At 35.2% G+C, this 14,843-nt stretch overlaps 1 protein-coding gene across 1 annotated transcript in view; it reads right to left on the bottom strand.

The window, feature by feature from the left end:
* Nucleotides 1–211: 211 nt before the first annotated feature.
* Nucleotides 212–14,843, bottom strand: part of LOC137624404 (alpha-2-macroglobulin-like protein 1) — an 80,600-nt gene continuing 65,968 nt past the window's right edge. The window contains exons 17-29 of the mRNA XM_068355145.1: nt 14,419–14,605; nt 13,883–14,111; nt 13,319–13,515; nt 9,761–9,840; nt 9,187–9,308; nt 8,437–8,587; nt 7,831–7,964; nt 7,637–7,741; nt 4,914–5,306; nt 4,215–4,430; nt 2,620–2,853; nt 1,885–2,040; nt 212–709 (exon numbers count right to left, since the gene is read on the bottom strand). Coding sequence (XP_068211246.1) covers nt 680–709; nt 1,885–2,040; nt 2,620–2,853; nt 4,215–4,430; nt 4,914–5,306; nt 7,637–7,741; nt 7,831–7,964; nt 8,437–8,587; nt 9,187–9,308; nt 9,761–9,840; nt 13,319–13,515; nt 13,883–14,111; nt 14,419–14,605 — 2,234 coding nt within the window. The 3' untranslated portion in view covers nt 212–679. The remainder of the gene's footprint in view (nt 710–1,884; nt 2,041–2,619; nt 2,854–4,214; nt 4,431–4,913; nt 5,307–7,636; nt 7,742–7,830; nt 7,965–8,436; nt 8,588–9,186; nt 9,309–9,760; nt 9,841–13,318; nt 13,516–13,882; nt 14,112–14,418; nt 14,606–14,843) is intronic.

Raw genomic sequence — 14,843 nt, 5'->3', positions numbered from 1 at the left:
TTAATCTTTTCAAGTATTTATATTATTCTATGTACAAAATAGATTGACTCGTTAATAGCCCATATTTTTGGTGGTTCAGAGAATTTAATATGTAGAAGATAAATCCTTTATTATCAATCATGATTGGCGAGACGAAGCCTTTTACAATCTGGAAAATCTTTTGTAGGAAAGTCAAACAAATTGTGATTGCAAGTTTTCATGTTGTGTAATATGCATTACATATCAAAATAAAATAATTTTTTCTTTTCCCGCGAATAATAACACATTACGTGAAATGTAGATTCAGTAAAATAAATATTTCATAAAGAAAACAAAGCTGTTACAGTAAGTTTATCAATTTCATGTTCCTTTAAACTATAAATTGAATGACTATCTAGTTTTCCCCGATAGTTTTAATGAGACTAAGGCATCTTTCCTTTGTATCTTCAAAATTTTATATTCTTTAAAGACAGTTGTATTACTTACAAATTGATAAGCTTATGTGGCACAAAAATTCAAGCATTTGCCTCAACACATCATCAGAATCAAAAGAGAAAAAGGTAAGGTGCCCAAGAGTATATATGCAAAAGTGTAAATCTCACTTTAATACTAAAATATTGTAGCAAACGAGATTAAATAACAATAATTTCCCATAAACAGATTCAGGTCGTCAGTCTCCTAAGTGTTTGAAATTAAGCCATCAGCAACCTTGCCTATCCGACACATATTTCTGAAAAGAAAATTTAAGATGTGGTTCAATCATCAAATAGCGTCTGAGATATCACATCATTGACCCTGAGTCATACGTATGCCAATGAGTAATTCCCAGGCAACCTGTGTAGGAATCAAGTTTGACGCATTGGCATGGTGAATCTCCCTCCCTTCACTAATAATAATAATAATATTAATAATAATAATAATAATAATAATAATAATAATAATAATAATAATAATAATAATAATAATAATAATAATAATAATAGATATCTGTACCCAAATGCTACGAGCAATACTTACATTTTATTTAATATTACAATTGATATGAAGATTCATTCATATTACTTGAAATACTGACTTTATAGTAATTTATTATTCTCTGCTTAATTTGTAACAATAATAAATGGCTAAGATCATAATGATTGTCTTTACAACACTATAGTAACAGGATTTATGATAATGCAAAGGTGTAGCACTGCCAGTGTATCTAACACAAAATGCTGCAGGTATTGATTAAGGGTAGTTGCATATTTTCATCGTTCCTTGGCTGATCTTTCTTTATATCCTACTTCTTTACATCTGTTATTTCCTTCATCTGGCTCTTCAATTCCTTCAACATCAACGCCATAGTGCAACTGCAAGATTTTCATGAATGGCCTCACAGGCCCTGGCGATAGGCTATATAAATGCAATTCGTACCACTAATCAATAAGAAAAAGTAATCTTTGCATTACTCTCTTGGAACCCTACTGGCTGAGAACCCCAGGTTCAATTTAACAAACTTTAGAAGGAAATTAGAAAAAAAAAAAGAGTGGAGATGCGAAGGGCAGTCCCACTTTCTGAAAGAATGTTCCGAATGCTTATGCTATAGAAATGAACAGAAACAAGGAAGTTTATAGGACTTCCTAGATCAGTCTAAATAAATAAGTAGGGGGATGAATGAGGTAACCGAACAAATAAAGAAAAATAGAAAGCATGAACGAAAATAAACATCATTACAAGTAAAAATTTTCATTTATCTGTTTAAGTGTTTATCTATTTATAGAATCTCGTTTTGACACATTTTGACATCTGTTTTCCTAGCTCATTGTGAAAATACCTTTATCAAATACATTTCACTTTGATTGGCTTTCTTAAAATTAATGAACAAATAGAATTATATGTATTTATTATTAAGAATAAACAAACCTGTGTAACTTTTTCCTTCGGCTCGTAGTAGTCATAGACGGACACTGTACCAGGTGAAGCATTGTTTACTTTCGTTTCTGTCGTCATCCCGAAGACTAGACAGATCTGTGATGACGTCACGGCATCCAGATACAGAGATATGACTCCATCGTCCTCCTGGAATATGAAAAATTTAGGCTTTCGAAGTCTTTTCTTTCTTCTGTTTTCCTGACTTTCAAAAACAATCTTGCGTTTTCTATGAGGTCAATTCCCATTTTATTACTGCTTTTGTCCATATTATTAGTCAGCCCTACTTTTCATCCTTGTTAAACATTAGTATCGGATGATCTAGAAATAAAAATAGCAGCTTTAACATCTATGACCAGTAAAAACTGAAACCTTAAACCTGACCAGTGTCTCAAGTTGGTTGGTAATAAATGAGGAATGTCTTAACAAAGCAATCTAATCTGTTGATTATTGGCCGGAAATAGCATGTGTACCATTTGATATAACTGATTAAAATATTGACATAAAATTGCTATAGTAAGTTTATCAATTATAGCGTAGAAAATAAAAGTGGGACTTTTTAGAGAAATTGCATAGTGATTTTTGCAACAAATATGAAATTAAATCTAACAGTTAATATTTAGTATTTTATCAAGGGTATTTTACTCAATAGGCCACGATCTCTGTCATTTAAGGCACGTCACTGCATTAAGTAGATATACATGAAAAGAATTTTATCCCTGTCATTACCTCGTGACGTTTTATTTTATTTTGGTCAACCAAACTCTGTAAGTCGTTGTGGACAGCTGAGAACCCCGTTTCGAGGTCTACCTCAATGACGGCCATATTAGAACTCCCATCTTGTAAAAGGTAGGAAGCGCACACCTCTATGTTGTAACTTGTGCAGCTCAGCTTAGTCGGGGTCACAGACAGCGAGAATGCTGTGCTTTCTTTCAGTTCTGGGACGTTATACCTCTGAACAAGCTGTGAAATAGTTATGATAATTATTATAATTACAGTAATGGTAATAATGACATTATGATCAAGGAACGTACGACACGTAGATGGTATATGATATATGGAATGGGATTAGCAAAGAAGATGATTTTGACTTGGAAACTCATACGAGAAATAATAGTTCTTTATGTATGAGAAAATGTATGTAAATATATGTAAGATTAACTTACCATAATGCAGATCATTTTATTTGGGATTGTGCTGGTATAATAATAACAAATGAAGACAAATAACTCAAGGAATAGTTGGTAACGTAATAACAGAACGGGGCTAAATAAGTAAGAGATTGTGCAAGAAAGGTGTTTAATGCAGAATAGTCGAAAGTGAATATTAATTATAAAGGTAAATGTTTTTTTTTTTACCAACGAATAAAAACTGATAGAATCAATATAAAGCAGACTTGATGATATTTCTTTGACGATGGTATCCAATCTTGAGTTAAGTTATGTAAAATAGCAGTATGTTGTAAAAAATATAATCCAAATAATGTTGGGTTTTGTAATGAAAGAAGTCAGAGAAAAAAGAGAAATTAATTACAAGTCCATTGGATTATAAAGAAAAGAAAACATTGAATAAAATTTCAAGTAGTCGATATTTACGAATAATACACTATTAGTTGGTGATAGTGAGAAGCTGCAGACAATCGTGAAAGAATTTAAAAGTTATATTAGGGGAAGAGGTGCAGAGGGAATGTGAGCCAATAAATACTAGTATGGATGGTGGAAGATAAAAAGGGATTTATACAGACAAGTTTATGAAAGTATATGCAATTGATGATAACAGGATGAAAGAAATATATTGAAAGGTAGGTGAAGCAAGGCAGAGCAAGTAAAAGTAAGGCATTATGCGATTGTCTTATAAATTTTACTTTTACGGAGGTAAGGTGTAAGTTATGTATGGAAATTAGGTGAAACACTTTGGTATATGTCTGAGAAATATTTTCCGCAAAGAGAGAATCAGACATTATAAGTTAATGTCATCAGTATATGAGAAATCAAGGGAGATTGAGAAAATAACGGCTTTGTTGGATACAAAAAGTATTAAATGATAAGGCAAGAGTTCAGGTGCGATCAAATTGAATGGTATAGTGTAAGTGATCGAGTCGACATACAATTGCTAAACTCTATGAATAAGTCAAGGAGTATGTATCAGTTATTGTTGAAGAACACTTCTGCAAAAAGATTTCCTACCTGTATAAGCAGTAAAAGGACTAGAGGGGATATAATTGGCGTCTTGTTCTTTGCGAAACCTACTCCAAATCAAAGGACTTATATCGATAATAAGAAGCTCATATGTTCATGTAATATTCTAAGTCTCTAAATACCTACCATGACTAGAGCACAACCTTCACCCGTAGCTGTTCGGCTGACATTGAGGGGGGGATTTTGAGTGACGTCCTTGGTATTCATTAAAAGACGATTTGCGTCATTCAGATTAAAAGTGAGTGTCTCGTTACCGGCTGAAACTCCTAGGTTCATGGTTCCTGTCGGCGATGGGTATTTCTCACTGAACGTTGCAAGGGACTGCAATCCAATGACAGTATCCTGAGGAATAGAGTGATATTTTTCTTTAATAGTCTTTCTTAATGAAACTGTTCCTATTTCAAAAGCTTCCATTGGGTTCCTTTTCTGCACTTTGCCCTTCTTCCAGAAATGACAAATACATACTGGTAGAATTTAATAGTTTTTAACAGAAAGCTAGAAGAAACTGAGAAAGTATCAGAAAAATATAAAATATGCTGATGCAGCAATAATATTTCATAAAAAAAGGGTGGAAAAAGTGTCACCTCTATCTTTTCATTGATATTAATATTATCACTATTAGTTAAAATATAGACACATTTATGCAAAACAATACAAAAAAAGCCATTTGACTTGGAATCTATAATACTTCAGAATTGATTGTGTGTGATAAAACGTAAGAAGTGAGATAATGCCAAACACAGTTGGTTTAAATAAAAATGGATATTCATAGCCACAAACAGACGCAGAATTTTCCCTAACAATTTTTCATAATCCATCAACTACCTGTGTCGACACGAATCCTCCTTGTCCATTCCTGTTACTTGAAATCAACTTTGCCATCTTTGAAGCCTCTGCCACATATGCGTTCTGGTTGACCTTCATCATAGCTAAGAGAGTATATCCAGCAGTTTCCACAAGAGTCGGTTGGTTTAAAGCATCTGGATTAGTAGTTAAAGTACTGTACGTTGTATCGACGAGGTTCTTTGCCCTGGTGTCAGAGGCAAGTGCCAGGGCGTAACCAATGAGGGAGTTCGCATAGGGGTCAGTTTTAGGAGATGAGGTGATGCAACTGATGGCGTTGGTGACTGGAGATGTGTCATTTACCCTTCCAGATTCCAACATTGATATCAAGACGTAAGCTGTCAGAGGTATCAGAGATTTGCCGTCTACTCCTCCCTGCAAAAATAAAAAGAAAAATTAAAAAAAAAAAAAAAAAAAATAAGTAAAATGAAATAAAATAAAAACACATATTTACTAGGATTTGATATGAGGAGTCGTTAGTGTATTTCAAGAGCAGCAAAGATTGACAACTAACCATGACACAGTTCCAACAGGAAACAGAATAATAGTGAACTGCCGAATTGGGAATGAACTCCCTAGTTGGGAATGCTTCTACAGCCTTAGTTGCTTCATACATCTATACAATTATCTCATTAGAAGCATACTGAATCTACAAACAAACACGAAATTTCAATGTTCTCTTGCAGTCACTTGGTATTAAGCTCTTTCCTCTTCAAAATGTTTTTCACATCATCAATCCAATCCTTTATAGCCCATCCTATCCTAAATTCTGTCACCCATTTTCTCCACTAGACTGAACCAGCTAAGATATTCCGTTCAATTTCTGTCCTCTTGTGTATCAATTCTTCCTTCACCAGAAGACACGAGCTTCACCATTTTATATGCAATTGCAAAAAATCCCCCATTTCGACTTAACAAGAATGTTGACTTATTAATTGTACAACAGACACTTTAAAACCTTCGACAATCTTTTACACATATTCTGCCAATCTTATTGCTTCCCCAATTCTATGATAACTCACCACACCTCATCCTACCGTCATCAATTACATTTACTTCTCGTACACACACACACACACACACACACACACACACACACACACACATATATATATATATATATATATATATATATATATATATATATATATATATATATATATATATATATATATATATATATATGTGTGTGTGTGTGTGTGTGTGTGCATGTATACACACATATATTTATCATATACATATATATATGTATATATATATATATATATATATATATATATATATATATATATATATATATATATATATATATATATATATATATAGATAGATAGATAGATAGATAGATAGATAGATATAAATATACATATATATATACATATATATATATATATATATACATATATATATATATATATATATATATATATATATATATATATATATATATATATATATATATATATATATATATGTATATGTATATATATATATATATATATATATATATATATATATATATATATATATATATATATATATATATATATATATATATATATATATATATATATGTATGTATATATATATATATATATATATATATATATATATATATATATATATATATATATATATATATATATATATATATATATATATATACATATTGTGTGAGTGAGTGAGTGTTTATATGTATGTGTGTGCGTGTAATGTGTGTACAGTATGTGTAAGTGAGTTCAAAAGACACGAGATATCATCATTTTGAGCATAATATGTTTGTGAAGTCATGTTTCGTGAAAAGCTTATTTAGTACGTGCAAAATACCGAAGTAAACATCGGTTTTCTTCCCGGTCAACTAAGATTTATATTGTATATTTTGTTCCCAAACTTCCTGCAATTTATGAACATCTTTTTCATACAAAATTTTATAAGAAAAAAAAATATAAAGTCGCGGAGAAAAAACTAGAATCAATGTTTTCCCTTAATCGGAATATCATTGTAACCTGAAAATTGGTAACATACCAAACTAGAGGGGCACTCAGTAGAAAGCAGATCTCCACCACGGAAGCCTTTTTCTAGTTGGGGTGGATTTTCATACACTCAAATATGAACGAAGTGGGAAATCTCTGTTACAAGGATGTCCAAACTTATGCCAGATTACGTAATACAATTTTCTCGGCCGTGACCTTGATCTTTGACCTTTCAAAATTTAATCAGTTTCAGCTTTTTACATAACAGTCCCTGCAAGTTTCATTACTTTACGATCAAAATTGCGGCCGTATGGGTGATGACCTGAATTTGACCTTTAGCTTGACCTTGACCTCGGACTCGAATTTGCCCTTTGAGCTTAACATGTATTCATTGGCATGAATTTTCATACTCTCAAAAATTAACCAAGTTTGAAGCCTCTGTGACAATGATGTCCAAACTTATAGCTGATTACGTGAATTGAATACTTTGCTTATCCGTGATCTTCCAAATTTAAATAATTTCCAGCTTTTTACATAATAATCAATCCATGCAAGATTAATTACTCTACAATGAAAATTCTGGCCAGGAATCTCTTCACAAACAAACAAACACATTACACAAACATACACACAAACACACAAAAAGGGGATAAAACATAATCTCCTTCCAACATTGTTGGCGGAGGTAATAAAATATAACCTCTTTCCAACTTTGTTAACGGAGGTAATTACCAGGAGATCCTTGTGGTGGACTGTTCCTTTCAGAGCAAAGCATCCGTCCTTGTCTTGGAGACCCAGTAGCCAAGAAGTGCTCAGTTTGAGTTCGTCTTCATCAATCTGAAATAAGAATAATGACGGTCAGTAATCTCCTTAGTTTGCAATAAATTCATTATTGTGAGACCTTGCGAGGAATCAAGATAACTTACTGTTATGAATTGAGCAGCTTGAGCGAAGGATCGAAGGACAAAGGCTGTTAACAGAGTTGATCCTTCAGCATCCTGCCTACCAAAGGCACTGTATGACCCATCATCTCTTCTGTATGTCAATTCGCGCTGGTATCCTGAAATCATTAATTCTATAAATTTCTATCTCAAAGGAGAGTTAAACCCAAGACCCGGGAGTGAAAGTCAAGGATGCTATTAACCGAGTTCATATAGGTCATAAAGGAAGTCGGAATAAAGTTCCTACTTTTCTAATTGCTTCTGTTTAATTGCTAGGTAGTGGCTCTGCGTTTTCACAAGTTCTGGTGCACTACCGATGGGTAGCTGAAATTTATTCTTATTTTATTCCGGAATTTGATTGATTCCCAGGACCGTTCAATTTATGAATAATCTTCTACCCTCACCTATGAATTAATTCTCCCACAAGTTCCTTTTAACAGTACAAGCCTTTCTTTTTAATGCCTTAAGGTAATTCTTTCTTCCTTTATTCCTCTATAAAATTCCGCCTCTCTTCTTTACTGGAGATATTACTTAGAAGTCTGCCCAATTTTTTAACAATGAAGATGAATAAAAAACTTCAATGTGCTCCACCTGCTTCCATGTAAGTCTTTGCGTTTTGTTCTGCTGTTGGAGTTGACTGTCCAATGGCCTCCAAATACTGAAGAACATAAATATTTGGAGTAAAGGTCAACATATTTTGTTCCCCACATCCGTATGGCATCTGGATCAAGTTTCCCAAGTTCTGAAAAAGAGAAAAATTTTATTATATCGCCAGATTATTTTCTGAGAACAAAGAACGTTTATCATCCTCTGTATTATCATTACTGATTAAATATAGGAAATTTTCTGTGCACACAGTATGTCTTCTTCCAAAGGACAGCTGGACCAAATAAATGTTCCCTTATAATCAACAAAGATTCACACTGAGGCGTTTGATATTCACTCTAGAAAGGATATACAAAGACTGGAATTAGATCTAGCTATGTGTACAGCCTTTAGATGATTAGATGACTTTACATCCTTCGGTTTCAGAATTAATAGCTACTAAGAATTGATGTACCTATATATACATTTCAATAATTGATGCTTTGCTCTTATGACTCTTTTAATACAGATTGAATACTTACTAAATATACTAATTATGGCAATAAATAATGGCAATATAAGCTGTTTTATAAAAATGTTAGAAATACTAATAGGGGATTCAGAGTACTACTATTTGTACATTTAATCTCCTCATTAGCGAACGGCTTCTGTTAATGAGAATTTTTTTTTTATTAGTATTATCACAACTATGTTCTAACTACTAAGACAGTTTCTTTGTATATGAATTTAGCTTACTTCGAGGGTTGGTCCCATAATGTCCTTCGTAGCACTGACAAAAATCCTTTCTGAATCTGGTATGATTCCTTCCGGAGTGCTAATGAACCAAGGTTCTAGAACACCTTGAAGCTGGCCATCCACTGTTAAGTTGAAATATGAAAGAACGTTATTTTTCATTATATTAAAGATATTTATGTAAACATATATCCTCTACATGTGTGTTTGTTCATCTTTAATATCTCTTCCATACAATCACCCTCCCTGCAAAAATACAATTCTTCAGAGGATGCATGTAGGCCTAATATGTCTAAAAGAGTCTAAAAAGACTTATCTATTGAATCTTGTTCCTTTGCCATAGTTTATATAATTTAGATGCTGTATAGTGTTTTGATCTATTTATTTGAAGATTGTTTTGACTTTATTAATTTCCTACATATTTCTCCTATCTAATTATTTTTAATCCTGTCCTACATATTGCTCGTAGAACTGAATAAAGAAAGAAAAATCGAGGGGTATGAATAAAGAGTTGGTCTTAAGCTATAGAGGATCATCAAAGGACATTTTGCATTTGATAAAAGGTAAATACGCTCACCTAAACAGAAGTAATCACTGACGACTTTTTCTTCGATCACTCCTTCAAATTTCACCCGTAAAGGCTTGATGATAGTATCACTGAAATATCAAAAGAAGGTTATAATCAGTTCTATATCTAATTTTTAAAAATATCATGAAAATGTTTGAACGGTTGATGCATATATTTACCTGTCTAGGCTTTGTACCATATATAGCCTCTCATAAATATGCTCCCTGTGGCCGCGGGGGCATATAAAAATTAGATTAGCGCCAACGTTATCCCTGCGTGTCGTAAGAGGCGACTAAAAGGGACGGGACGAGGGGTCTGGGAACCCCTCTCCTGTATCTACATCCTGTGAGACAGCAACAAAGAGATGGAGCTGGGGGGAGAGTGACTGCTCCCCGCACTCTAGTTTTGGGGTATTTGAATGTGCGTGGATGTAGTACGATAGAGAGTAAAGGATGTGAAATGGGAAGTATGTTTAGGAATAGAAGGATTGATGTATTGGCCTTGTGTGAGACGAAGTTAAAAGGAAAGGGTGAAGTGATGTTTGGTGAAATGTCTGGTAGAGTGTCTGGAATTGAAAGGGGAAGAGCGAGAGAGGGTGTGGCTTTATTGCTGAGTGAATGGATGACAAGTAACGTAGTGGAATGGAAGGAGATATCATCTAGGTTAATGTGGGTAAGGGTTAGGTTGGGTAGGGAATGTTGGGCGTTTGTCAGTGCGTATGGGCCATGTAGTGAGAAAAGTGAAAAAGAGCGGAATGAGTTCTGGAATGAATTAACTAGGTGTGTAGAAGGACTGGGTAGAAGGAATTATGTAGTTGTCATGGGTGATTTAAATGCTAGAGTGGGCGCTGGAGAGGTATGTGTCATTGGGAAGTATGGCGTACCAGGTGAAAATGAGAGTGGTGAGAGACTGGTTGATATGTGTGTTGAGCAAGAGATGGTGATAAGTAATAGCATTTTCAAAAAGAAAGATAAAAATAAGTATACATGGGTAAGAGTGGCAAATGGAAGAGTAGTAGAAAGGGCATTAATGGATTATGTGTTGATAACTAAAAGAATATTTGGAAGTTTGAAAGACGTGCACGTGTTTAGGGGTATGGCTAACGGCATGTCTGATCATTTTTTGGTGGAAGGAAAATTAATTGTAGCAAAAGAGTGGGGGAATAGAGTAGGTGAATGTAAAAGGGAGCTAGTGAGGGTTGAAGAGCTAATAAAACCGGGGGTAAAAAGTAAATATCAGGAAAGGTTGAAAATGACATATGACGAAGTGAAAGTAAGAGAAACTGGCAATTTAGAGGAGGAGTGGAAGTTAGTAAAAGAAAATTTTGTTGGGATTGCAAGTGATGTGTGTGGCGAGAAGGTTGTTGGAGGCAGCATGAGGAAGGGCAGTGAATGGTGGAATGAAGGAGTGAAGGTAAAAGTGGAAGAGAAAAAGAGGGCTTTTGAAGAATGGCTGCAGAGTAATAGTGTAGAGAAGTATGAAAAATATAAAGAGAAAAATGTGGATGTAAAGCGCAAGGTACGTGAGGCAAAGAGGGCAGCTGACCTGAGGTGGGGTCAGGTATTGGATCATTCATATGAAGAGAATAAGAAGAAGTTTTGTAAAGAACTGAAGAGAGTAAAGAAGGCTGGCTCAAGAATTGAAGAGACAGTGAAAGATGGAAATGGGAGGTTGTTAAAAGGAGAGGAGGCAAGGAAAAGATGGGCAGAATATTTTGAAAGTTTATTGAATGTTGAGGATAATAGAGAGGCAGATATAATTGCTGTTGCAGGTGTTGAGGTGCCAGTGAAGGGAGATGAGAATGAGAGAGAGATTACAATAGATGAAGTGAGGAGAGCACTAGATGAAACGAGATTAGGAAAAGCGTCTGGTATGGATAGTGTGAGAGCTGAGATGTTGAAGGAAGGGGGTGTGAATGTACTTGAATAGTTGGTGAGATTGTTTAATATGTGTTTCTTGCTGTCAATGGTACCAGTAGATTGGGTTTGTGCATGTACTGTACCACTACATAAGGGTAAGGGAAATGTGCATGAGTGTTGTAATTCAAGAGGTATTAGTTTGTTAAGCGTAGTTGGAAAAGTGTATGGTAGAGTAATGATTAATAGGATCAAGGATAAAACAGAGAATGCAATCTTAGAAATACAGGGTGGTTTTAGAAGAGGTAGGGGTTGTATGAATCATATTTTTACAGTAAGGCAGATATGCGAGAAATATTTAGCAAAAGGTAAGGAGGTGTATGTTGTGTTTATGGATCTGGAGAAAGCGTATGATAGAGTTGATAGGGAAGGAATGTGGAATGTGATGAGGTTATATGGAGTTGGTGGATAGTTGTTACAAGCAGTGAAAAGTTTCTACAAAGGTAGTAAAGCATGTGTTAGGATAGGAAATCAAGTGAGTGATTGGTTTCCGGTGAGAGTGGGGCTGAGACAGGGATGTGTGATGTCACCGTGGTTGTTTAACTTGTATGTTGATGAAGTGGGGAGAGAGGTGAAGTAAGAGTAAGGTTATGAGATGTACGAGAAGGGAAGGTGGTGCAAGGTTGAATGTCATGTTGAATGGAGAGTTACTTGAGGAAGTGGATCAGTTTAAGTACTTGGGGTCTGCTGTTGCAGCAAATGGTGGAGTAGAAGCAGATATATGTCAGAGAGTGAATGAAGGTTGCAAAGTGTTGGGGGCAGTTAAGGGAGTAGTAAAAAATAGAGGGTTGGGCATGAATGTAAAAAGAGTTCTATATGAGAAAGTGATTGTACCAACTGTGATGTATGGATCGGAGTTGTGGGGAATGAAAGTGACGGAGAGACAGAAATTGAACGTCTTTGAGATGAAGTGTCTAAGGAGTATGGCTGGTGTATCTCGAGTAGATAGGGTTAGGAACGAAGTGGTGAGAGTGAGAACGGGTGTAAGAAATGAGTTAGCGGCTAGAGTGGATATGAATGTGTTGAGGTGGTGTGGCCATGTTGAGAGAAGGGAAAATGGCTGTCTGCTAAAGTAGGTGATGAATGCAAGAGTTGATGGGAGAAGTACAAGAGGAAGGCCAAGGTTTGGGTGGATGGATGGAGTGAAGAAAGCTCTGGGTGATAGGAGGATAGATGTGAGAGATGAAAGAGAGCGTGCTAGAAATAGGAATGAATGGTGAGCAATTGTGACGCAGTTCCGGTAGGCCCTGCTGCTGCCTCCGATGCCTTAGATGACCGCGGAGGTAGCAGCAGTAGGGGATTCAGCATTATGAAGCTTCATCTGTGGTGGATAATATGGGAGGTTGGGCTGTGGCACCCTAGCAGTACGAGCTGAACTCGGTTGAGTCCCTTGTTAGGCTGGAGGAACGTAGAGAGTAGAGGTCCCCTTTTTTGTTTTGTTTCATTTGTTGATGTCGGCTATCCCCAAAAATTGGGGGTAGTGCCTTGGTGTATGTGATGTGATGTATAAATTAAAACAAAAAATTCCTATGCCTGAACCAGTTGCAAGTATATACAGGTGGGAACACTCATATTTAAAAGTTTTACAATAATTTTTTCCAAGGTTCTGTTTAAGCAATATCATTTCATGAAGCATGATTAAAAACCTCACCTTTTCTCTAGGGTCGTGGTACTGCTGCATTGAGTATTGAGTTTATTAACAGCAGCAGTGAATGTAAGATTAACATCTCCAACTACTAAAGGTGTTACAATAAACTCAGCCACCCCTTTGTCATTCGAGCTCACACAGAGTTCAGCCGATGTAGTAGTAGATGTGTAGTTACTGCTTTCTACAAGAGTGATTGTTACCTACAAAGAGAAAAAAAAAATCAATTATGGAAATACAGCGTTCCCAAATGTGAAACAAATATTATTCATCACATTGTACCCATAAGAATTTATCAGAAGATATTCCTGAACTCTGATCAAATTAGATTTACATTTACTCTGGAAACATCTGTCTGGTAACTGCCGACTATGGGTGATCCTCCCTTCAAGGCCTCCTTCTTCCTTCTGAATCAAGACTGACTAACTTGTTACTTTGATAACTTATCTACCTGTTAATAAAAGACTGAAAATCTATAAAATCCTGTATATAATGAGTAGGAATTGAAAGATTAACTAGGCTAAGTTTATCTATCAGCTAAGTTATGATTGGGAAGATTTTAAATCTTACAGGCAATGTTTCATTCTGATAGTTGAAGACAGACACCAAAATTGGGATGTTTTCTCCTCGTCTGGAAGATGGAGGAAGGGTCAGATCCATGAAGAACGGGGTGAAGGTGGTGATGGTTGCATAGGGACTTAGGCCTAAGCCTTTTTCTGGATGAGTGCACACCGCTTCTCCCACCCATTCTGTTATGGTGTCAGGTAACTGGAGGTCTTCTTGGTTTTGCCCGTCCTCACTGGTAGGGAGAACGATTGGAATGTTTATTGAATGGCTAACATATCGACGGGTTATTTATCATAGACAAGAAAAAGAGAAAGGCGTTAAATATTGATAATCTATCCAGGCACTAAAGGAATAATTAGGATAGACATAGAGAATACACAAATGCTGATAATTTCACAATAAGGTAATTTCAATTTTCCTTTTAGCCAAAAGATTTTGTCTTTTGAGCAAATGCAGCAATGCATGTCCAGGCTTAAGAAGACTGAACAATCGTCAAGTGTTTACTCTTAACATTTTTAATCTTCTTCTCCATAACTAACCCCATAACCACCATTTGCCACAACCAGGTTTCAGGGAAGTAGTCCCGAGAGACATCTCGATTACTTCCTTCATCTGTGCCATCAGTATTTATCTGGTCTTGGCTACCGTCACTATCGCCAGCCTCCCCTGGTGCAGGAACTGGTGCTGCATCCACAGGTGGACCAACGGCCTCGGCATAGAAATAATCTAGATATAAAGATCAGATTAGCTATCTATTGGTTAAAAAATCATAAGAAAATTTAGAAAATATACAATTGAGACTATAATTCATAATTTGCACATACATCCATATAGTCAGTATAATCATCATCATTTAATAAGTTTTTAGATTATTATATTACCACCTGCAAAGATCACATATTAAACAAATATAGAAAGTAGGCGAGAAAAAGAGCTAGTCAAGTTAAAATAACATTGTCCCCAC

This window comes from Palaemon carinicauda, chromosome 31 (genome assembly GCF_036898095.1).
Source record: "Palaemon carinicauda isolate YSFRI2023 chromosome 31, ASM3689809v2, whole genome shotgun sequence".
Lineage (NCBI taxonomy): Eukaryota > Metazoa > Arthropoda > Malacostraca > Decapoda > Palaemonidae > Palaemon > Palaemon carinicauda.
The sequence above is the reverse complement of the archived record's forward strand: the minus strand, read 5'-3'. Positions and strand labels throughout refer to the sequence as shown.